The sequence below is a fragment of the Mobula birostris genome, chromosome 16 (genome assembly GCF_030028105.1).
Source record: "Mobula birostris isolate sMobBir1 chromosome 16, sMobBir1.hap1, whole genome shotgun sequence".
NCBI classification, from domain to species: domain Eukaryota; kingdom Metazoa; phylum Chordata; class Chondrichthyes; order Myliobatiformes; family Myliobatidae; genus Mobula; species Mobula birostris.
In genome coordinates this window covers 13,538,414-13,564,861 of record NC_092385.1, presented here as the reverse complement: position 1 = coordinate 13,564,861, position 26,448 = coordinate 13,538,414, and the positions used below count along the sequence as shown (strand labels likewise).

At 38.8% G+C, this 26,448-nt stretch overlaps 1 protein-coding gene across 1 annotated transcript in view; it reads right to left on the bottom strand.

Moving 5' to 3' along the window:
* LOC140210986 (uncharacterized) overlaps nt 1-26,448 on the bottom strand; it is a 157,697-nt gene that overhangs the window by 87,479 nt on the left and 43,770 nt on the right. Inside the window, exons 4-7 of the mRNA XM_072280316.1 lie at nt 25,295-25,474; nt 24,370-24,477; nt 19,664-19,779; nt 16,688-16,821 (exon numbers count right to left, since the gene is read on the bottom strand). Coding sequence (XP_072136417.1) covers nt 16,688-16,821; nt 19,664-19,779; nt 24,370-24,477; nt 25,295-25,474 — 538 coding nt within the window. The remainder of the gene's footprint in view (nt 1-16,687; nt 16,822-19,663; nt 19,780-24,369; nt 24,478-25,294; nt 25,475-26,448) is intronic.

The window sequence follows — 26,448 nt, the reverse complement described above, 5'->3', positions numbered from 1 at the left end:
AAAATTCTCAGTTATATTGATCAAAACCCTGGTTGAAATATTAACTTATGTGAACAAAGGGTTGGGGGCTGAATAGTTTTTCAAGGTACTGTATTACAAAAAGGTGCAGGTGGCGAGCATAAAATAAAATGCTAAAATAGTTTCCAAAGGTCAATTCTCCTTTGCACATATATCAAGTTTGTTCAAAAAAATGGTATTCAATGCTCAGCAACATTTGTTCATTCAAATAACGATTCATTCAAGCTCACACAATAGGTTTTTTCTTGATCAGTTACCACTGCTGTTCAAGAAAACTTCAACAGTTACCTGTATCAAATTACTATAAACACATATTTATCACTGATCGAAAAAAATCTGTCCATTCAAAAACATGCACTTTTATTAAATACTATATTTTGTGCTTTATTTTTACAAGTATATTTTTTGCTATTAACTATTAATTGAACAATATGCTGTTTAAGTACTAACTTCCTTGCATAAATGCTTAGGCTTAAAAAAATCTTTTCTCCCCACCCCCCATTAATATGATGAAGACAACCATAAGGTAGGTTTCTTAGTTTCTGGCAACATTACTTGATGTAAAATTCATCCTCAAACTTTCAAGGTAAACATCCTAATTCCATAAAATCAACTTTAAGTTTTAAAACAAATTAAAAAATTGGAAACATTTGAGCACAATAATCATAACTTGTATTTATTCAACCCATTTAACATGGCCCAAGGCATTTCACAAGTGTCGATGACCAGAAAGAAGAATTGAAAGAGCATTTTATCAGAGATAACGAGAGGTAACGAGGTGGGTAAGTAAATAAAAGAAATTCCACAATTTATCACTTCTGCAGCCAACAGCACAGCAGACAACTGTACAACAATTAAAACCAGATACATGAGAGGGTGAAATTGTTAAAAAAATAAATGCTTCCAAACTAATGCAGTTTAAGAATAGGAAGAAGCAATACTGTGAACGGATTCGAAAGCAAGGAAGAGAATATCAAAACTGAGATATTGCTTCACTGGATAGGGATACATTTCAATAACTCCAGTAACAACATGCAAACAGCAATTGATGTGAATTCAAGCATGGACAGTCCTCTGGTGCAGGTTTAAATCTATAGGAGAAGGTGAGAGGCTGGAAAGGAGTGTGTTAAACTATTTAGTCTAAAAAGAACAAAGGTACAGATTAGAGTTTCATAATAGATGAGCTCAGTTAGTAGTGATAAGGGATAGTAGTGAAGTTGAAATAAGCAGAGTTTTCTACTTTCGGAAGCTCAAATAGGACAACAAAGTTATGAACGTCTTGTTTTGGTCTCAGTCACTAGTGAGATGGCTTTACTTTATAGTTTGGCAAAGAACTGGAATGAACAAAAGACTTCGTTGTTACAATTTCTTACCACTGAATAAGCCATCTGACAGTTTACAAAGAGAGATTATAGTAGTGTCAGCAAGGCAGATTTGTATCATTACTGTACATCTGGATAAAATGTGTTATAGCCATCTACTGCAGAATATCACTTCTTTATAGATTTACGACATATTCCTGGAAAAGAGCCTGAGCTTTTTCTGATGTTTTTCCAAGATTTTTTAGAAATTACGCATATTTCATGAAATAACCATGCTTCAAAAATGGTGAACTAGAACTGATGTAAAATTTCTGACAACACTTCTATCATTTATTATCCAAACATAAGAGCCTGAAGCATATTTGCATCTGTCTGGGAATTCCATGGAGAACCATTGCAAATATCCTCCTTGTGATTTAGCTGACTCCTACACTTGTTCCTAGAAACATAGAAGTTAGAGGCACACTGCAGCTAGATGCCGGTGCATCTGACCTCCAGACTGCCTCCATATTTTTCACCAGCTCCAGTGGATAAAAACAAACATTCCATGCTAATTGAGCAGATGCAGATTGCCTCTAATCCATCAGCTCTCAATGGGGAAAATCACCAAACTTGTTTAAAAAATTGCAGTTAAATGGTTTGTTCATTTTTCTTTATTTTGGGGTTTCAATGAATTTCTGGAATTATCTTATGCATTTTATGTCTTAATCTTTTTTTTAGAATATTAGAAAGTTTTTAACAAGAACAGGCCAATAGGCCCAATAAAGCTTGCCAAATGCCTATTCATATAGTGTGTTGTAATAACTATGAAGTTTAAATTTAAAAGTCTCTAAGGTACTACTCTCAACTACACAACCAGGTAGTTTGTTCCATGTGTCCACAACTTGCTGTGTAAAGAAATGCTTCCTGATGTTAGATCTAACTGCACAGATTCTGCTGTCTGAATGTTATCAGCCCCTAAGTATCTTTCACTGGCAAACTTAACTAGTTTATTTGCTTTGTACTTATCCAAATCATTACTGTAAACTAAAAACAGCAGCCGCCCCAAAACTGATACCTGCGGAACTCCACTTTTAACATCTTCTAGGCGTGAAAATGATCATTTCACCATGACTCTTTGTGTTCTGTTTTTGAGCTAATGTTGCACCCATTTTTACACCTTATCCTGAATCCCTACCTCCTGTACTTTGATAATTAACTTCTCATGGGGTACCTTGCCAAAAGCCTTCTGAAAGTCCAAATTATATCATCTGTTCTATTGTTATCATAAATTTTAGTTGCCTCTTGATAGAACTTCAGTATATTAGTAAAACATTATTTCCCCTTTCTAAACCCATGTTGGCTTTCTTCTAACGCGTCTGTTCTTATCAGGTGCTTTCCCATCTCATTCTTTAGTATTGTTGCCATTATCTTGGCTGCAATAGATGTTAAGCTTAGTAGTCTGTAGTTATCAGGGTCAGTGAGGTCACCCTTGTTATATACTGGGACAATGTTAGCCCATTTCCAGTCTTTAGGGATTTCACCAATCTTCACTGACCTTTGAAAAATACATGCTAGGGCTTTGTATATATAATCACAAAACTCCAGGTACCCTTGCATATATGTTGTCTGGCCCTGGAGATTAATTAACTTCAGCCTTTTCAGCTGAAGCTGGGCCTCACTTTCTAAGATCTCTAACCCTATTTTTCCTCTACACTCACTGGCATATTGCTAACATCTTTGCAGGTGAATACTTAAGCAAAATATGCGTTAGGAGTATCTGCTAGGTCCTTCTCTGTATAATTTAACACCCCACTATTATTCCTAATACACTTAACTTTCTCCTTGACTTTTTCTTTTAACTACCTATTGAAAAAAATCTCTTAGGGTTATTCTTAGCATTATCAGCAAATCGTTCTCAATCTGCCTTTTGGCAATCCGAATTTCCCCCTTGCCTTTTGCACTCATATTTTCACATGCCCTATGGTTATATAGCTGTCTTTTCTTCAGTAATTTTTTATGTATATCTTCATTCATCCATGCAGTTAATTTGTTGTTTTTATTGCTTCTCCCAACCTTGGGTATGAATATTTCCTGCACCGCATGTATTACCTCTTTAAATTGACACCATTCTTCCTCAACTAACTTAACATCAAGCAGTTCCTTCCAGTTTATCCTCTGAAGCCTTTGCTGCATCTGCACAAACTTTGCCTTTCTGAAATTCAATTTAATGGTTCTGGCTTTTGCTGATATACTCTCCGAAAAAGCTTAGAGACTAACAATATTATGATCACTTGTTGCTAAGGCCTCAACAACTTCCGCACTCAAAATTCTATCCTGATTGTTACAGAGCATTAAATTTAGACATGCCTCCCCTCTAATTGGTATATTGGCATACTGGGTCAAAAAAATAATCATTCAATAACTCAAGGAATTCACTGTCCTGTAATCCATTCGTCACTGGGTTCACCCACTCAATATCTGGGAAATTACTCTCACCTGTAACTATACCATCACCCTCAGAACGTACTTTTTAATATCCTGATAGAGTTGTTTATTAAAATCACTATCAGCATTAGGTCTATAACATACACCCAATGTTTTTCCTTTATCGTTATAGCTTTCAATTCTCACCTAGGTACAGAACCATAGAACACGACAGCACAGAAAACAGGCCATTCGGCCCTTCTAGTCTGTGCCGAAACATTGTTCCGCTAGTCCCAATGAACTGCATCCAGTCCATAACCCTCCAGACCTCTCCCATCCATGTACCTATTCAATTTATTCTTAAAACTTATCTTCACTAAGTCTTGATTCATCTCCTATTATAAGCAACCTCATGTTTAAATTCCTTCTTATGTATATGGCTACTCTTCCATCTTTACAATCTTGCCTATCTTTCCAAGTACATCCTTTAATATTATATTATATTGCCTGTTTCGCTGCCGCTGCACTGTGTGATCTGAAACCTCTGGAGGGGAAGGCCCTGAATCCTCGGCTTTGTCTGTTGCTTGGCGGCCAGGGCCAGGGTCGAAGTGCTCGGCAGAGATGGTGCTCAGTGCTGGAGGGCTGGTCGGAAGCTCAAAGTTTTCAGATGGACTCAGAGTCGGACTGTGGTCGGGTGCTTCCAGGATGCTGCATCGGCAAGTTTGCAGCGCTGGAAGCTCATGGCAGGGAGAGTTTCTCGCTTCTACCGTCTGCATGAGATGATGGGCCATCAGGACTTTGAGACTTTTTTTTTTACCATGCCCATGATCTGCTCTTATCAAATTACAGTATTGCTTTGCACTGTTGAAACTATATGTTATAATTACGTGGTTTTTGTTAGTTTTAGTCTTGGTCTGTCTTGTGTTTCTGTGATATCATATCGGAGGAACCTGGTATCATTTTTTAATGCATGCATTTCTAAATGACAATAAACGAGGACTGAGTGTCCTCATAATCTAATCTAAAATTTATCAACATCCTCTGAGGTTAGCCAGGTTTCAGTTATTGCTATTATATTATACTTATACGCATGTGCATATAATTCCAGCTTACCTATTTTATTCTTAATACTTCTTGCATTTATACAGGCCATCCTTAGACTATTACTAATGTTTTTCATCTTATTCTGACCCATTTTTAAATATTTGAAGCCTATAATCAGTTTATGTCCTAATATGTTATTCTCCACTAAGGTGTTTAAACAGTTGAGCCTAGCCTGTTCCGAGTTCCCTGCCCACCATTCCCTACTTTAAACAGTTCTCAACTCATTGAAGCATAAGCCTGTTCAGCACATTAGTGCTCCCCTTCCCCATTCAAATGCAACCCAGAGTTTAGATTTAGAATTAGAGAGGGTCTTGTGGAGCTCCTTTGTCCTGCCTACCACCTCAGAGGTTTCATGGTCATTGTCATGCATTACTAGATGTTCAAAATGGTTGGACACTTCCAGTTCTGGGGTTGATGCCCCTGGACAGTGTTCACCTCTTACTCTGCGCTTCCTTCCCAGGGGCACCCACCTGCCTCTTTCTTTCTGGTCTGGAGTCACAACCTGCGGCTCTCTTGGACTGCACACCATCTCCATAAGGGACATCTGGAGCACATCTGCCAATTCTCTTCAACATCGCTGGTCAGTTACCTCCTCAAGTTCGGCCACCCTGTTCCTGAGGTGTTGGATTAGCCTACATTTCTTGCATATGAACTCTCTAGGGGAGAAAGTTTCCATGAATCCAAACGCAAGGCAAAACTGACATTGCAGAGGCTGCATTATTATACTTTTGGGGGCGGGAGAAGAACTACTGAAAAACTACAGAAGATTAAATGATGTATTTCTTTAAATTCTTAAAAGTAAACTACCATTTATACTACTGATCCTGATTTGCTCCCTGATGTACCAGATAGCGCCTAATGTGTGCCTGAACCTTCCCTGGACTTCCTAGATTTGCATTCCCTGATTGCTTCGCTTTCTCCACTGGTAAACTGTACTGCGAAGCAAGACTTGGACGTCCCATGTTAGGACTACAACTTCACCGCTATCTAATTACCGGCCCACTTTATCGTTGAAAACATGCTAAGCACCTCTTTTACTGCTAACACTAGAGAACTATGTATGCAAAGGCAAGCAAAAAACGGCCGCCCAAAACAAGGGTTAAGCCAGAAAGAAAATTCCTTTGCAGCCCCAGCAAACAGCTTTTAAATGACTGGTTGTCATAAACATTTAAAAATAATCTAAAAGGACTTTTGGCAACAACAAGCTGTCAAAGGATAACAGAGTAGTCTGGGGTTGAGGCTTCAGCTCCTCAGAATCTGCTGCCCAAGGTCTAGCTGTATGCGCTTGCTCCACAGAATAGCTGCACTCTTCAAGTCAATCAGTTCTGCAGTACCACAAAAGTAAAGTGTGACCATGGGAAGAGTACAGCTGATAGACTAGATTGAGCATGAACACAGAAGTCAGAAATGTACTGAGCTGTGAAAAGCAGCTTGCTGGTAGTTCTCTATGAAACCACCACCTAAATCTATGTAGATCTTTACCAACATTTAATCTTGCAAAAGAGAGTGCCCAGTTCACTGGTGAAAATCAGAATTGTGGAAACTAGTTATAATTACAAAATTATTTCATAATTGGTCCCCATTCACTGAAAAAAATGTTTTCAATCTATTAACTTGATACCATAATAAAAATGTTGAAATTAATATTCAAATATTACTGAAGTGACTATAAGCAGTTTTCATCAAAACTTTTCTCAAAACATGTTTTAATTTAAAATATTCTGTAAATATCTAAAAGAATGCATGCAATTTCGGAAGTGATAATATTAAGATATTTCCCTTTTTAATATGTAAACTCTGATATAATATTTCATTTGCAGAACAGCTAGAGAAAAATAATAAATCTGCAAAATGTGATGCTTTATTTAATTCATATTTGAAGCTGTTGATGATCATGAACATTAATTTCAAATCCTCTATGAGCTGTTTTCTACTAGACAGGAAGAATGCACACACAAATAATTGATGTTCAGAATAGCACAGGGATGAAGAACAAAAGCTTGTGAACCAACAGAATAAACACTACTCAGCTAATTCCATATTAGCCCAAGTAGTATTTGTTTCAACTCATTTTCCGAGATCCTAAGTGAAAATTCTCAATGTCTATAAAGATTTTTCTAATGTAAACGACGTGACTACTGAAAGAGAACAAATTTTGTACTGTGAGATTAAAACATATTTAAAATAATCAAGTGCTAATTTAACACCCTAAAACTCTTAAGCTTCCTTGGTGAATTGCTCCATCGTTAACTTCCTTCAAAAAACAGGTGCATAAATGGAAAAGCAGCTGTAAAATGTCATCAGTCTGAAGCAGACAAGCTCTTGCTTAACACTAACCTTGGAAAGGAAGGACCATCTAGGTTATAATTATATACAGGAATGTAAACTTGGCCACACTCCCTGGGTAAACTAACAATGATCAGCTGGTATCATACATACCATGCATTTGAAACAGGGGTCTTATTACGTCAAAGCATATTTCTGGAATACTATCACTTCCCCTTCTAATCTATCACTTCCTCAGCTCCCTCCCAGAATACTAGTGAGTTGCCAGAGAAAAACATATGTCAAGTCTGGCTAGGCACATTACCCAGATAAATAAATACAGCTGGCATACTTCTCAGAACAAGCTGTTCTACAGGCATGAACACTATTCTCAACAGCGGCATATTTTCCACCTTTTCTGATGAATTTACTTTACCAACCTCACACCAGTGGATACTAAGCAAAAACAAACATACATTCATCATAATTCCAATTAATTATGTATGAAGGTGGTCATAGTACAACTTTATTTTCAGAAGTCAAGGACAGATAGTGGTTCCTAAGATTTCCTTCCTGCTTTTCCTGAGTTAATCAGTATGAGCTTTGTAGTTTACAGATGCAGTGTCTGGGCAGCAAAATCAGTAATGTAAATTTTATTATATTTAAAGGGGCCTTGAAAGATCTTCAACATTCACAAAACATACCAGGTCATTGAAACTCTATAAACTGGAAACCATAGTGACCATATTCTCCTGGCAACATTAAAAAAATAAGCAACTATAGTTATGAAGAGAGACCTGAGATGCCGTAAGTATTTATACAGGAAGCAAAACGGTAAAGATATCGAAAACATCCCCACACTTTTAACAGAATGATTGTGTTGTAGTCCAACTTCCCGGAATCAATACCCATAGTCAGTACCTGCCCACAGTTAACTGGAGATGGAGCTTTGCCCAGCTGCAAAAACCCTATATGATCATAGGTTTTAAATTGGGAGTAAATAATTAAATTGAAAGCAAATTTTTAAAAAATCAATAGAAATATATTAAAAACATTGGAAACATTAAAAAAAACTCAAAAATGTACATTCCATTTCTCCAGCTATTTTGCAGGCCTGAGATCCTGATGGAGTGTCAGATCCTGCAAAAGAACAAACCTGGTATTTGGAATTGAGAGGTGATTCCCCAGCATAAGGAAGGAGAATTCCACACAGAATTCAGTGATGGAGCATAATAAGATAGGTGGTATCATCTGTCATTCAGTAACTTCCATACTTCCAGAACTGGAACTGTATATGTGAAAGTCTGGGGCATATAACTATTCCAACAGCTGAGGGCCAGCAGTTCCGACCGGATCTGCCAGAAAAACTCACTGTGACGAAGCTTACTGCTTCTTTTGGCAGAAGAACTAATGACACAAGATCATCAATTTCAAATTAACATCAAGAGTACAAGGAAATAGACTTGGGCAAATTTCTTTCAACAAGATGTTGCACATCTATCATTTAAGATTGACGTGACGGAAATATATGAAGTAGGATTGACAAGTTATCAGTGGAGAGCAAGACAGAGGGACTATATGCAGCCTCTCTAATACACAATAAAGCACTGGGCATACAATTGTATTATTTGTCTTCCATGAAACATAATGAAAGGGAATAATAAGACTGTAAACATTAGGAGCAAGGTTTAATTCACTCAGGGTATCTTCGGTTGCACTGGCACTAACAAAGCCAAAAACGGATGACTGCCAAAGGAAATTTTTCAATGTTTTCCCCAGCTGACAGCCAGGAACTTTAGGAGGTTGAGTACTGAATTAAACACTATTCCCTGCTGAAACCAATGGCCAATTAAAATGTTAAATAGCGTTGGAGGCAGGGAACCTGAAAGTAAGGTCTTCTGACTATGTATTTACATATTTAAATAATATACCTGATAGATGGGCAGATTGCCTGACAATAAAAGACAGCCACTTTATGAAACATTGATTGACATATGACAATTTCTTGTGACCCATTTTGACCCATAACCTTATAGTGTCTTGCTTAAGGAAACTCCCATCAATGTCAGATTAACAATAAACTACTGACAGGGCATCCATTTTTTTCCCCCAAATTCCAGCCCTGAAATTCACTTACAAAATGCTCCCATTTTTAATACGCCCCCTCTTCAATACATCAACACTTCGATGAATCATCCTTTTATATTTTAAACTTCACAGAAGACAACCCAGGTTTAAGTAAACTTGTCTTATAATTAGGTATCAACCTGGTAAAATATATTACAATCTCTTATAAGACCAATATATCCAACCTCAGGTGTTGTGTCAAACATCCCTAGGATGGTGTAATCAGAGTTTAAGTTCATTATTACTTCAGCTATTTAATGAACCTGAACCATCACAGAGACTACCATTGTTTCCAGCTTTTCATTGAGAAACCTGCCCAACATCATTTTTAAAAATTTAAACAATAAATACAGTTAAAAAGATTTGAATTACCGTTTTCATTCCTGACCTAGGTGAACTTACGCATGTAGTAACATACACAAGTTGCTTTGCGGCAGTGGCACAGTGCAATAAAAAAACTACGAATTACAATAAGAATATATAGATAGTCCATCCAGAAATCTATTGGCAGAGAGGAAGAAGCTGTTCTTAAAACATTAAGCATGTGGCTGCTGGCTCCTGTACCACCCCCTCAAAGCTAGCAATGAGGAGAAGGCTTGCCCTGGGTGATTAGGGTCCTTATGATGGATAGAGCCTTAATGAGGCATCGTCTTTTGAAGGTGTCCTTGATGCTGGAGAGGCTAGTGCCCCTAATGAAGCTCAGTGAGTTTGCAGCTTTTTCTGATCCTGTGCAGTGGCCCCTCCAGACCAGGCAGTAATGCAGCCAGCTAGAATTAATGGTCTCAGAGTATCTATAGAAATTTGCTACGTTATGGTGTCATACAAAGTCACCTCAAACTCCTAATGAAATATAGTTGCTGTTGTGCCTTCTTTAAAATTACATCAATATTTTGGGCCCAAGATGTTGACACGAAGGAACTTGAAACAGCTCACCCTTTCTAATTCTGATCCCTTGATGAGAATAGGTGAGTGTTCCCTCCATGTCCTCTACCTGAAGTCCACAATAATTCCTTGAACTTCCTGACATTGAGTACAAGGTTGTTGTTGTGACACTAATCACTGGCAGCCAACCAGAAAAGGACTATTTTATTCCCATTCCCTGCCTCCTACCAATCAGCCAATGCTTTAACCATGCCAGTAACTTTTCTGTAATACTATGGGCTCTAAGCTTGGTAAGCAGCCTCATATATGGCACCTTGTCAAAGGCCTTCTGAAATTCCAAATGTACAACATCTACTGCATCCCCTTTATCTATCCTACTTGTAATCTCCTCAAAAATTCTAACAGGTTCGTCAGGCAAGATTTTCCCTCAAGGAAACCATGCTGACTTTGTCCTATCTTGTCCTATGTCACTAAGTATTCCATAGCCTCATCATTAACAATTGATTCCAAAATCTTCTCAACCACTGAGGTCATGCTAACTCTTCTATAATTTGCTTTCTGCTGTCTCCCTCCTTTCTTAAAGGGTGAAGTGACATTTCCAGCACTCCAGAATCCCGCTAGAGTGCAATTATTCTTGAAAGATCACTACTAATATTCTCCACAAACTCTACTATCTCTTTCAGAACCCTAGTTCATCTGGTCAGGGTGACTTATGCACCTTTACATCTTTCAGCTTTTGAAGCATCATCTCCCTTGTAATAGTAACTGCACTCACTTCTCTTCCCTCATACCCTTCAACACCTGGCACACTGCTAGAGTTTTCCATAGTGAAGACTGTTGAAAAATAGTCATTTACAAATGTCTGTAGTTCATCTGCCATCTCTTTGTTACCCATTATTATTTCTCTGGCTTTCTTTTCTAGTGGTCCTATATCCACTCTCATATCTCTTTTTTTTTTTAGATACTTGAAAAAGCTTTTTCTATCCCCCTTGATATTGTTTGCTAGCTTGCTTTCAGTGTGGGCACGTGGTCAAATGGTTAAGGCGTTCGACTAGCGATCTGAAGGTCGTGAGTTCGAGCCCCAGCCGAGGCAGCGTGTTGTGTCCTTCAGCAAGGCACTTAATCACACAGTGCTCTGTGACAACACTGGTGCCAAGCTGTATGGGTCCTAATGCCCTTCCCTTGGACAACATCGGTGTCGTGGAGAGGGGAGTCTTGCAGCATGGGCAACTGCCAGTCTTCCATACAACCTTGCCCAGGCCTGCGCCCTGGAGAGTGAAGACTTTCCAGGCGCAGATCCATGGTCTCGCAAGACTAACAGATGCCTTTGAGTTGCTTTCATATTTAATCTTAATCCTAATGATTCTTTTAGTTGCTTTCTGTAGGTTTTTAAAAGCTTCCCAATCCTCTATCTTCCCAATAATTTTTGCTTTGTTGTGTGCTCTCTCTTCTGCTTTTACATTAGCTTTGACCTCCCTTGTCTGCCACTGTTGTACTATTTTGCTATTTGAGTTGTCACGTGACCGGCAACAATGAATATAGAATTGAGTCAGGTTTTATAAAAGCAATCAAACATTTATTAAACACGGCTCAATATAAAACAAAATAAACAAACGAAAATCTTAACCGGCAATAAACTATACCGCCATTTAACAAACCGCCACTCAGTACTAGTTCTTAAAGCAATAAATGCAAAAACAGTTCTTAAAGCAGTAAATTCAAACACAGTTCTTAGAATGATAAATTCGAAAGTCCAAGAGATTCATACAGTCAATTAGGAGACTTTCCTGAAGTATAGAATTCCTCAAAGACACGACGTCACGCTAGTCCCGGCCGGATCCTGCCTTGTCCGCAGGATTCACGACGACGGAAATACAACGGTTTAAAGGCACTGGCCTTCCCTCTGGATACTAGATCCTGCACAGCCTTTTCTGCCACTTTTAGCAGAGGTTATCTCATGCAGATCACTCTTTCTTGAACGAACTCAATAATGGTCAATCCTTTCAATTGTCAAATGACTCCTTCAGCTGAAAAGATACATCAACAAACCCGGCAGCGATTGATTAAACTGCCAGCCCAACACTGTTGTACCTTACAATAGAACGTAAAACTCCGTTTTAAATCGAAACTGTGTCATAAAGCAAATACACAGCGGAGCGGAGTATCTGGCTAACGTTCTAACTGTAAAACTAACTGCGTCACCAGGGGTCTACACTTATATACCTGGTGAGAACAGGTCATCACGTGACCTCACATCAGCGGGAAAATTACATCAGGTGATCGCCAAAAGACTATTACATCATCCTCATACGACAGTCACAAGATACCCATGAGGTATGTAACAGAGTATTTCTGTAGTTTTTGGAATTCATCTTTCCTGTACCTTCCTGATTTTTTCCCAGAAACTCAAGCCATTGCAGTTCTCCCGTCATCCCTGCCAGCATCTCCTTCCAATTTACTTTGGTCAACTCCTCTCTCATACCACTGTAATTTCCTTTACTCCACTGAAATACTGCAATGACAGACTTTACTTTCTCCCTATCAAATTTCAAGTAGAACTCAATCATATTGTGATCACTGCTTCATAAGGGTTCCTCTACCTTAAGCTCCCCAATTGCCTTCGGTTCATTACATAACATCCAATCCAGTATAGCTGATCTCCTGGTAGGCTCCGCGAAAAACTGCTCTAAAAAGCCATCTCATAGGCATTCAACAAATTCACTCTCTTGGGATCCATTCCCAAACTGATGTTTCTAATCTACCTGCATGTTAAAATCTCCCATGATTATCATAACATTGCCCTTTTGACACGCCTTTTCTATTTCCCATTGTAATCTACAGTCCACATCCCAGCTACTGTTTGGAGGCCTCTATATACCTGCCATCAGAGTCATTTTACCCTTGCAGTTTCTTAACTCAATCCACAAGGATTCAACATCTTTTGATCCTATGTCACATCTTTCTAATGATTTGATGCCATTCTTGATCAACAGACCCATGTCACCTCCCCTGCCTACCTTCCCATCCCTCCAATACAATGTGTAACTTGGACATTCAGCTCCCAACTATAACTATCCTTCAGCCATGATTCAGTGATGGCCACAACAGCATACCCAATAATCTGTAAAAGTGCAACAAGATCATCCACCTTATTTCTTATACTCTGTTCACTGAGATAGAACACTGAGTCCTGTATTTGCTACCCTTTTTGATTCTGCATCCCTAATGCACTGACTGTCACCCTGCTGGCTGCAAATTTGTCCTATTATCCACATGCCCTTCCTGATAGTTTGACTGCACACCATCTTTGTTTTTTTTTCCAACCGTCCCCTCCTGAGTCCCTTCACTCCGGATCACATCCCCCAGCCAAATTAGTTTAAACCCTCCTGATCTGCTCTAACAAACATACCTGCAAGAACATTGGTCCCCCTTTAGGTTCAGGTACAATTAGTCCCTTTTGTACAGGTCATAAATTCCCCAGAAGAGATCCTAATGATCCAAGAACCTGAAGCCCTGCTCCCTGCACCAGCTTCTCAGCCATGCATTTATCTGCCAAATCATCCTGTTTCTACCCTCACTGGCGCATGGCACAAGTAGCAATGCAGAAATTACTACCCTGAAGGTCCTCCTTCTCAGTTTTCTGCCAGCTCTCTAAATTCTTTCTTCAGCTACGTTCAATATGTTCTTGAAGGCATACACTCATCCACACAGATCTTGAAGTCAGTGGCAACTGTGGCATGTTCATTCAAAATCGAAAATGAATCCCTAAGTATTATTCAATTCACTGACTCAAAGCAGTCCTCTAAGTGTTCCTCTGCCTTGCTTGACCATACCTCCTTGGTCCTCACCATTGGCACTGAGGTCTTTAGTCTCTACCCGTATACTGGGAGTAGAAGTATATGGTACTCAGCTCCTCCAGTGCCTGCCTGACTTTGTACACCACTACCAGGATATTTGCGGATAAAAGGAGCAATACTTGACTGCTAGGTGTTCCAGGTCAGGTGAGCAGCATTGAGACAGAATCACGTCTGTGTACCATGATAAGTTAATCATGAAGCATACTCCACCTCCTTTCCTAAGACTCAGCTGTCCTGTCTTTGTGTTGAATATTGAAGCCCTCAGTCTGCAGCGCTGCATCCAAATGGTCGGAGTGAGCCATGTCTCCGTGAAGCAAAGGACACAGCAGTCCCTAAGCCCCTTTGCTCTGAGGTCTTCAATTTAATTTTCCACAGACTGAGCATTCAGCAGCAGGATAGTAGGGAGTGAGGATCTAAGGGCTGCATTTCAATCTTACTTGCAAGCCCAGCACACTTTCCTTGCTGACATTTTCTTAAAGGGAAATTGTACTTAGTATACACTTCAGACTTAGAACTTAGTATATGTTTACATACTTATAGTTATACTTAGAAGTCTGGACAAATACCCAAGTATACATAAGTATATACTCATACACTTATGGTCAGACTTAGAAATCTAGTCTGGTGAAGAGAGAGAGAGAGAGAATTTAAATTCTATTACTTAAGTGGTTTTTAAGTTAATGGCAATTATGACGACCATGCAACTACAAAATAGTTATTAAAAAAGAAAGCCTGCCACCACTCTGACCTATAGAACTTTAAGCCCTTAGCAATCTGGTTGACTATCTAGACTGAGAATCTAGCTCTGCAAAATTGCCTCAGAAGTGAAAGACTGCCTCAAAAGTGAATCATTTCTAAACAAAATAATAAATCCAAGTAGTCCTTTCAATTCGATCTATGCACTGGAATTAGTTGTAGCTAGCTCACTCCAATTACAGTCAACCTTGAAAATTACTTCTCAGGAAGGGCACACCTATCAGACTGAATCTACACCAGCTCATGAGAGAACGAAAACAAATAATAAATCTGTTTGATCCTGGCATTATAATCTATCTGTTCTTGTATATATCCTGCAGACTCTGGGAGGAGAGATTACTACATGAACCTTGAAGAGATAAGATTCCTTCTTCACAAAGGCAGGATTTATCATGTTTTAAAACACTGCAATGTGGTACAGATTGAGAACAAATCCAATAGTTCAAAGGCAATCAGCAGCAGCACAAATGTATTCCACCACAGTGGCAAGTTCACGGCCTAAAGTTACACTCACACTCTGATTATCACCAGGCCACAAGTTCAGTCATAATTCACTGAGTGTGGGACACAATGCAGTAACAGGGAAGCCCAAGACAAAATGAGACGTCAACCAGATAAAGATTCAACAGCGCCATCCACAACAGTGGCTCAGCTTGGCATATGAATGCCAAAAAGACTAGTGCAGTAATTGTAACCAGTTTCACACAGAAATGGTGATTGGATTGCACATCTTCTCAGTCTTCCGCCACCTCACCACAAAGAAACCTCACAGGCATTAATCTGCCATATAATACAGCAAAAATGAGAATGCTTTGATGATGACTACGTGGTGCACAGTTCGTTTCACAGCTCCAGATTGTGAAATTGTCTGCATGCAATGCAAGATCTGAAGATCTAGGCATAAGCTGATAAGTAGTACCATTTGCAACATACTTAAGCCAGAAAAGTACCATTTCCAACAGTGAGACTTTAGCTGCCATTCAATGCTGCATTACTCACCAATCACTCAACACCAACTTGAGGAATCACTATCAAGACACTACATGCCAGAATTTTGAAACATGACCAATATCACTAAAATTCAGAATCTTGTTTGTAACGAGGTTCTTAATTTGTAAGGGATTGAAGGTTTCAAAGTACATTTATTATTTAAGTATTTATATAGTATACAACCCTGAAATTCATCCTCCTGCAGGCAGCCATGAAACAAAAAAAAAATACCGTTGGTCCCATTTGAAGAAAACATCAAACACCCAACTCGTGAAACAAAGGGAAAAAGAAGAAGACACATCATGCAAACAGCAGAAAACAAATAAATAACACACAGAATATTAAACATCAAACCACAGAATCCACAAAATGGTCCAGGATTGACAGCCACCAAGTTAGTTCAATTTAACTCTGTGTCAATGACCACTGGCCTCAGCTACGAGTCAGATCCATGCCAAAGTGAAGGTTAAGGGGAAAAAAGCAGGAGAATGGGTTGAGAAAGAAAAAACAGCCATGATTGAATGGTGGAGCAGCCTCAATGGGACTAATAGCCTAATTCTGCTCCTACATCTTAGTCTTATTCTCTTAATTATTCCCAGCATATAAGTTCAAATACTGTATAATAGTGGCTGGAAGCACCATGTTGTAATAAAAGTGTATTAGTTTTCATTTAAATAAGACGTTAGATGAACAGACCGCAAAACTGTAAAATAAATATTTTTAACAATTCTTGAAATTCAAAATAAGCAAAAAGGATGAAAAAAAATGTGAGTCGTTTTTCTTGTAACCTTAAGAAAAATTCTCATCGAAAGATTGAACTTCTTTGACCAGATGTGAAAATAAGCAACGAGTTAAGATTTTGGCATTAAAAATCAAACTCTCACCACAAGCAGATATGGACAGCTATTAGTGAAAAAAACTCTGGGTTAAACACGAAGAACTCTAATGACACAAGCTCACCTGATGACCATGGAGAGTGTACAATAACTTTCCCTCCAATAAATCAAGTATCTTCAGTGTTGAATCATTTGATGCAGTGATGAGGTAATTTCCAGTTGGATGAAATGAGAGGCAGTTTACCACAGCACTATGCACTGCAAGAAAATAAAGATTACCCAACTTAAACAGACACACCAGAAGGTCTTCTGCAACAGAAAAGCTTAACCATTTTGGAGCTAATAACCTCTATTCAATTCCCTGTTCCTCACAGTCAATTATTTAAAAACATATTTTGGTCCAGAAGCTCAAAAACAAAATAAACCTAAAGTAGCCTTCCCAAGGAAGTGCTAAAATAAAAAATTGAGTCTTTCAAAAGTGAAAAATGATAACTGCCTATGTTTGAGGAATGGAGTAATCCCACCAGATAGGTAATCTTTAGGTCTTCTTTTCCCAAGTTCTAAGTTTTGGAAAGAATGCAAGGCTTATTGAGAAAGTAAGAATTGGCTTGCCCAAAGGAGGCAAAAAATGGTTGTAGACAGGTTATATTCTGCATGGAGGTTGGTGACCAGTGGTGTGCCTCAAGGATCTGTTCTGGAACCCCTTCTCTTTGTGATTTTTATAAATGACCTGGATGAGGAAGCGGAGGGATGGGTTAGTAAATTTGCTGATGACACAAAGGTTGGGGGTGTTGTGGATAGTGTGGAAGGCAGTCAGAGGTTACAGCGGGACATTGATAGGATACAAAACTGGGCTGAGAAGTGGCAGATGGAGTTCAACCCAGATAAGTGTGAGGTGCTTCATTTTGGTAGATCAAATATGATGGCAGAATCTAGTATTAATGGTAAGACTTGGCAGTGTGGAGGGTCGGAGGGATCTTGGGGTCCGAGTCCATAGGACACTCAAAGCTGCTGTGCAGGCTGACTCTGTGGTTAAGGCAGCATATGGTGTATTGGCCCTCATCAACCGTGGAATTGAGTTTAAGAGCCGAGAGGTAATGTTATAGTTATATAGGACCCAGGTCAGACCCCACTTGGAGTACTGTGCTCAGTTCTGGTCACCTCACTACAGGAAGGATGTGGATACCATAGAGAGAGTGCAGGGGAGATTTACAAAGATGTTGTTGGGATTGGGGAGCATGCCTTATGAGAATAGGTTGAGTGAACTCGGCCTTTTCTTCTGGGAATGACGGAGGATGACAGATGACCTGATATACCTCTATAAGATGATGAGAAGCATTGATTGTGTGGATAATCAGAGGCTTTCCCCCCCTCCAAGGCTCAAATGGCTAATACAAGAGGGCACAGCTTTAAGGTGCTGTAGGTTTTCTATATTTCTATGCTTGGAAGTAGGTACAGAGGAGATGTCAGGAGATGCACAGAGAGTGATGAGTGCATGGAATGGGCTGCCAGCGACAGTGGTGGAGGTGAATACAATAGGGTCTTTTTAGAGACTCTTGGATAGGTACATGGAGCTTAGAAAAATAGAGGGCTGTGTGTAACCCTAGGTAATTTCTAAAGTAGGGACATGTTTGGCACAGTATTGTGGGCTGAAGGGCCTGTATTGTGCTGTAGGTTTTCTATGTTTTTATGTAACTAATAACGACTATGAACCGCAAGGATACATTAGCAAAACCATCCACCTACAGTAATTAGACCACAAGACCATAAGACAAAGGAGCAGAAGTAGGTCATTCGGCCTATCAAGTCTGCTCCGCCATTTTATCATGAGCTGATCCATTCTCCTATTTAGTCCCACTCCCCCGCCTTCTCACCATAACCTTTGATGCCCTGGCTACTCAGATACCTATCAATCTCTGCCTTAAATACACCCAATGACTTGGCCTCCACTGCTGCCTGTGGCAACAAATTCCATAGATTCACCACCCTCTGACTAAAAAAATTTCTTCGCATTTCTGTTCTGAATGGGCGCCCTTCAATCCTTAAGTCATGCCCTCTGGTACTAGACTCACCCATCATGGGAAACAACTTTGCCACATCCACTCTGTCCATGCCTTTTAACATTCAAAATGTTTCTGTGAGGACTCCCCTCATTCTTCTAAACTCCAAGGAATACAGTCCAAGAGCGGACAAATGTTCCTCATATGTTAACCCTCTCATTCCCGGAATCATTCTAGTGACACTTCTCTGTACCCTCTCCAACGTCAGCACAGCCTTTCTAAAATAAGGAGACCAAAACTGCCCACAGTACTCCAAGTGAGGTCTCACCAGTGCCTCATAGAGCCTCAACATCACATCCCTGCTCCTATACTCTATTCCTCTAGAAATGAATGCCAACATTGCATTCGCCTTCTTCACTAATTAATATTCTTTTGGGAAAGAAATCTGGCATCTTTACACTGTTACCTTACAAACAGCTCTAGAAGCTTATCAAAGTGTGATGGTGATGGCCTAATTAATCCCTTAATTACATCATACACAATGATGCAATTAAAGCATTAGTTAGGCCATACACAACAGGAACAATTCACTCCATTGACTGCAGTTAGTTCATAATCAGCTCACCAAAATTCTCTCAAAGGCAAACAGGAAATATCTGTAATTGCTGCCCTTGATGATAATTCCCACAGTGAAAAAAAATGCTTGTTATTAATACTAAGTTCATTTACAGCCTGTGGGCAGAGCTTGTGTTTGAATTCATGATTACCATGATTTGCTGCTTCAGAATTTATTTGAATCAATGGAAAGTGTCAGATAATTACAAAAGGTGTGTTCGTAGCTAAAGAATGCACAACACTATATAAATGGAGTTATGTCCTGGAAGTAATCATGGAACAATAAATCGAGGAAATGAACAAGCAATCAAGTGTTGCAGCCCACAAAACAGATATTGCAAACTCATTCTCAGCTCCCAAACCCACTTAGTGCTCAAAAGTCATCCGCCACAGGATACAGGCAATTATTACTTAAGGTAGTCATTATTTCAAGCATACTTACCTCCATTTATACAAGTTACTTTGCAGAAAATGCAATCTCCTACCTCGATAATGTTGAAGAAGTTTATTCATACGAATATCCCAAAGTTTCACAGTATTGTCTGTCCCTGCTGCTGCAATGCAGGTTCCATTGGGGTGAAAATCTACATAGTTAACAAATCTTTGAGGAAGAAAAGTAATTTTTAGTTGCATCTTGTAGAAAGCTGAAGTATCACATCAAATGCTTATTTTAGATTGAGTAACTTGCAACAAAGTTACTATGGTAGTTGAAAGCAGTACAAAAAAAGTAGGAAATTTAACAGACTTGAAATTTTATAAAATGACTTATGTCTAAGGACATCTCCTCTTTCAAGTCAAGTCAAGTCAAGTCAAGTCGCTTTTTATTGTCTTTTCGACCATAAACTGTTGGTACAGTACATAGTGAAAATGAAACAACGTTCCTCCAGGACCACGGTGCTACATGAAACAACACAAAATTATACTAGACTAAGTGAGACAACACAAAGGCTACACTAGACTACATAAAACAACACAAAAACTACACTAGACTACAGACCTACACAGGACTACATAAAGTGCACAAAACAGTGCAGGGCAGTACAATAAATAATAAACAAGACAATAGGCACAGTAGAGGACAAATTACAATATAATAATAAATGATGTAGATGCCAGTCTAGTCTCTGGGTATTAAGGAGTCTGATGGCTTGGGGGAAGAAACTGTTGCAGTCTGGTCGTGAGAGCCCAAATGCTTCTGTACTCTTCATTATCCTTGCTAAATGAAATCAACCTGAGCAGCCATTTGTAAAGTTTCACGAAAGAAAACATAATACTCCAGTTCGGAGATGTTGAAACATTTTGAGAGCGTGCAGCCAAATTGGTGATAATCTTCTTGAAATAAAATTCTCTTGTATGCCGTTGTGATTTTAAACAGGGATTATCATTGATTATTAATTGGTGACAATAATTATGGACAATTTTTAAAGAAGTTTTATATACATGTATTCATTGTTTTACTATTAAAGTATAATAGAATAAATGAAACATTTTAGAAAACCTGTTCAAAATCTATCAATCTTATAAAAGGCAACTGACAAATGACATCATTTCTAAACAGCATTGTTATGGCAACCATTTACTATCAAAATGCTGATGTGTGCACCAGGTCTGTGAGGAATTTAATATGTATTGTCTAACGTCACAGTTTCACAACCATCTAGCTGTTGTTTGCAGTAAAAGCATCTCACTGCTCTTGGATTGTTAAAGAAAAAATTCATTTGCTGCTTCATTTGGCAGGAAGATAATCATTATCTATCTTTTTATTATGGATAGGGGTTGAAAGAATTGAGGGGCAGCGCTGCATGATGCATGCCAACATTTTTGCATGTGCCATCTTGAGGCACACATGCCCAGCATTTAATTCATCATCCACTGAAAATTACAAAGTCAAGTTTGTTCTTATAGTAGCTAAATAAAAAGACAAGTTACAATTGATTAAATAAAGTGGGGATGCGCGATCAGGCGATGTGATACAGCTGCATGATGTGGGAGTTCGTGGACCCCATTCTGGTTTCAGGTGACCACATTTGCAGCAAGTGTTGGTTGCTCAAGGAACTCAGGCTCAAAGTTGATTACCTGGAATCTGAGCTTCAAACTCTGCGATGCACCAGGAAGAGGGAGAGTTAACCTTAACAATGTGTTTCAGGAGGCAATCACACCCATTGGATTAATTACTTCAAAATCAGTCCAAATCAGGGACAAGAGGACGTGACTACAAGTGAGGTAGACAGGGTGATATAAGAGATGGTGCTGAAACAGCCTCAGCTTTTGACCTTGGCCAACTGTTAAGATTCATACTCCCTGTGCAGATGGGAGTGGGGCCTGTGGGAATGTTGAGCAACTGAACTATAGCACCATAGTTCAGGAAGCCATTGAAGAGGGAAGAGAGGTGAGAAATGTGGTCATAATTGGGGATAGTATAGTCAAGGGAAAAGACACAATTCACTTTTGCAAGGATAGAGTATCTTAAAGGATGTGTTGCTTACCTAATGTTAAATTCAGAACATCTCCTCCGACCTGCAGAGGAATATGGAGTAGGAGGGGAAAGATCCAGTTGTCGTGGTCCATGTGGGTACCAATGACGTAGGAAGAATAAGGAAAGAGGTTTTGCTGAGGGAATTTGAACAGCTAAGAACTAAATTACAATGCAAAACCAAAAATATAACAATCTCTGGACTATGATCTGAACTACGTGCAAATTGTCACAGGATTATTCAGATCAGAGAGTTAAATGCATGGCTTAAAGACTGGTGCAGGAGAAGTGAGTTTAAATTTGTAGGATATCAATCCCAGCATTGGGGAAGAAGGAAGCTATTCTGATGGAACAGGCTCCACCTGAACCATACTGGGACCAGGGTCCTGGCAAATGACATAACGAGGTCTGTGTATAGTAGGGAGATGGGGGGGGGGGGGGCCGGTGTTCAACAGCTTGGAAGATTGTGGTTAAAGTAAAAGGGAAGAGGAGTGCAAAAGAGGTTACTGATGTCTCCAGAATAAAGAGTAAGACAGAAATTTTAGAAAGTAATAAGAATTTAACTTCAGACGACATGGAGACAAAATTGAGAAAAAAGGTGGTGAATACAGCACTGAAGGTGCTGTATCTGAATGCATACAGTATATGAAATAAGATAGATGAGCTTATTGTACAGTTAGAAATTGGCATGTGTGACATTGTGGGCACCACATAGTCGTGGTTGAAAGAAGATCAGAGCTAAGAGCTAGACATTCAAGGATACACATCCCATTGAAAAATCAAGCAGGTGGGCAAAGGAGATAGGATGGCTTTGTTGGCAAAAAATTAAATCAAATCCATAGAAAGAAGTGACATAAGATCAGAAGATGTAGAATTCTTGTGGGTAGAGTTAAGAACCTGCAAGGATAAAAGACACTCATGGGAGTGATATGAATGCCCCTGCACAACTTGCGGTCAAGCCCAATAGGCAAATCTGGATTTGGTGTTCTGCAATGAATCAAGTTTGACTAGGAGCTTAAGGTTAAGGAACCTTTAGGAGCCAGTGGTCATAATATGAAAGAATTCACCCTCTAGTTTGAGGGGGAAGCTAAAATCAATGTATTGGTATCAGAGTTCAGTAAAGGTAAATACAGAGGCATGAGAGAAGAACTGGCTTAAGTTGATTGGAAGGACACACTAGTAGGAGGAATGGTTGGAGGTTCTAGGAGTAATTCAGAAGATACTGGAACAGTTCATCTCAAAAGAGCAAGAAGCATTCTAAAAGGGAAGATGAAGCAAGCAGGGCTGACAAGGAAGATCAAGTAACACTCACATCTACTGTGATGATGTACTTTCAGAGGTTGGTCATGACTAGAATAAACTCCTGCCTACGCAAGGACCTGGACATGCTGCAATCTCACTGGCTCTCTGCTGGCTCTTGGACCACCTGGACAACAGTAATAACCAAGTCAGGCTACTGTTTATTCATCAGAATAGAAACTCAAAATATAGGGACGATTCTTTAGAGATGAGGAGAAATTTATTTAACAGAGGGTAGTGAGTCCGTGGAATTCATTGTCACACACAGCTGTGGACGTCAAGTTATTCAGTGTATTTGAAACTGAAGCTGATAAGTTCCTGATTAGTAAGGATGTAAAAGGTTATGGGGAGAAGACAGGACAATGAGGTTGAGAGGGATAATAAATCAGCCATGATTGAATGTCCTGATTCTTTTCCTACATCTTATAGTTTTATGCTCGTCAGGGCAAGTTGCTGTATAGATGTAAATTAATATTTCGATGGAAAAAATACTGGGTAATAATTTCCTATAGATATGATTGCGAGGCCAACAGGACACACAGTCATGGGTGCATAAAATAAACAGCAACTCAAGACAAGTGAAATAATTAAATCCAAAAGCATGAACACTTCAGTCAGAAGTATGTTGCACCTTTGCTGTTACATTGAAACCACCATCATTCTGACACACCATTCAAAAATGGGCCACACAGTAGTGTAGCAGCGTGACATTGTTACAGCTCAGGGCATTGAAGTTCAGAGTTCAATTCCAATGTCATCTGTAAGGATTCTGTACGCCATCCCTTTGGAATGCGCGGGTTTCCTCTGGATGCTCCAGTTTCCTCCCACAGTCCAAAGATGTACTGGTTAGTTGATCATTATTAATTGTCCCATGATTAGGTTAGGGTTAAATCAGGGGTTGCTTGGCAGCGCGGCTCAGCGTGCCTATTTGGCGCCGCATCTCAATAAATAAATAAATAAAATTGCCATAGAACTTTGGAACTCGCTCACTTCTGTCCAAGTGATTTTCTAAATGACATAGTAATATAAAAAAAACCTCTGTGCCACTGAAATAATATCTAGCTGTTGTTTAAGTTAGTACTTTTCCTTGTTCCCTTATGGTGACCTTTCTTTTACTCGATTTTTCCTTCTGCACCCAAAAGTTTGGCTCACCATCGAAATACCACGGGAAAATGGTTATGTTCTAGAAATATCAGACAATAGAATGCACTAAAGGTACTGATTAACAGATTCCCCTCCTTGCTTGAGGTGAAGCTCAAAAAATCTCTATCAGCTCACAAATGCACACAAATATGAGAACCTGGTATGCAGGAAACTCATCAACCCTACCATCTATCTTTTCTTTCCATTGCAATGCCAGCAATACAATATTACTTTTATTCAACTTTTGATAGATTAATATTTATCAAAAATACTCACCCTCCATGTTCATAAAATGAATGTATACATTCCCTAGTAGCTTTGTCCCATATTTTAATAGTTTTATCATCACTAGCAGAAACAATGAGCCGTCCATCTGGAGAAAACCTAAAATTTAAAGTAAAAAAAAATTAACCAAAAGAAAGCTGTGTACGCACCCAATTCTCACTTCCATTTGTAATATATTTAATATTTCAGTAATATTGTAAAAGTATTGTTCATTTACATAATTCATTACGAGTTATATGGAATGAGACATACATCATTATGCCACCATCTCATATGTGAGCGCTTCACTAAAGGAAAACTAACTACACAATTAGCTCAGGCTCCTGTGTTTTTCTTTTGATTAGCTTCTGGAGTTACAAAACATAAACCATTAACCAGAAAGAACAACCCACAACAGAAAATAAAGCCAGATCAATCTCACAAATTTATAGAAGTGCTTTTTTAAAGAACTTTCATGAGACCGCTACTACAAATGTAAATAGGCAAATAATGCTTGACACAATGTTGTTCTAAATTTGTCACACAAAAAAAATTAGAGAAGGTCCATTCTGCATACATTCTCTATATTCCACATTTTTCGAACAAAGTAACTCCCCTTTAATGCCTCCCTGGGTCTCAAATGATATTTAGACCCACATTATTTTACTTGAATGTTAAACAAATAGAAAAAGAAATTTGCAATGTGAAAAAACCTCAGAGTATTTGTTCTTTGAAATTTTTACTGAAACAGAAGTTTCAGATAATTGCTTTCTCAGTCTGTGAATTAGTAGAGACAGTTTTAGAATACAAGTTTTAAAGTTATGGAACTGCTTTGAATGCCTGCAAACAACTAACCTGAATTTCAAAACATGTGCAAGGGCACCAACCTAACTATTTCCCACCTCCTGTCTTTGATAGATTGAGTGCTTGCTCTTACTTGGCACATCGAACCCAATTTATGTGCTGGCTTAGAGAAAAAAGAAACTTCTGTCGATGAACTGTCCAAACTTTGATTGTTTTGTCATCAGAAGCAGTAACCACTGATTGTCCATCCCTGGAGAACTGAACACTTCGTATGGTGCCAGTATGAGCTTTTAATACTGTCGATTCACCCTTCCTAGTAAGAAATGGGGAAAAAATACTAGGTTAATCCATGAAATACAGAACTGCACAGAAAATTATTCAAGACCTCATGTAGAAACATTGACTAGATTCATTTCTCTGTAGGAAAGCTTAATTCCAGTTCTTCCCAAGCTCCCAATATAATGTGAGAAAATTAAATCACCAGAGAGGATTTAGGAGCAACAAGATTGAGAGGAAGTGAGAAAGAATGAGTGCAGAGCAAAGGAAAGGTGAAAGATACTCCATGAATTTAAATAAGTCAAATTTTAGTATGTTTATCCTTATAGGTTTGTTAAAAACTAAACCCATTAGTAATTTTCTCAAATATTTGATAAAGGTTGCAATATTGAGGAATAATTACATGATACGAAAACCGATAAGAACCAAATCAAAAGAAGTACTTTTCCATGTATCCAATAATTCTGTTAACCTCCTTATTCTCAATTCATAAACACTCCAGACTCCAGCAGTGTATCAGGACAAACTCACCAACCACCTTTGTGAGATTTTAATCAGTATCTGAGGCAACTGTGAAACTTATTTACCAAAAATGAAATATGTCTACAGTTAAGAATCTATATACTACACAGTTCAATAGGAATACAAAATTTAGATTGTCCAAGTAAAACTGCAAAAACTTTAAACCCACTGGTTCAATCTTTTAGTAAATGGTGTCTACAATGTCCTCTTGCCACTGACATGCTTAGGGAGCTAAATTTTAAAGCTCCAGGAAACCGGCCGGCAAACATAACGAAAAAATAACCCATTGTTTCTGATGCAGGCATTGTCCCAACTATCAATAATGGATAACATTGTTCTCTTAAAGTAGAGAGCAGCAGGTGCAAACTTCAGAGTCCTTGCTGAAGTGCAGCTTTCTCTCAGTGACTCTTACTTGATAATGAACTTAGCTCCTTGACCATCTTACATCTATTCTCATAGATTCCACGATCTTGTGTTACCTTCACTCTC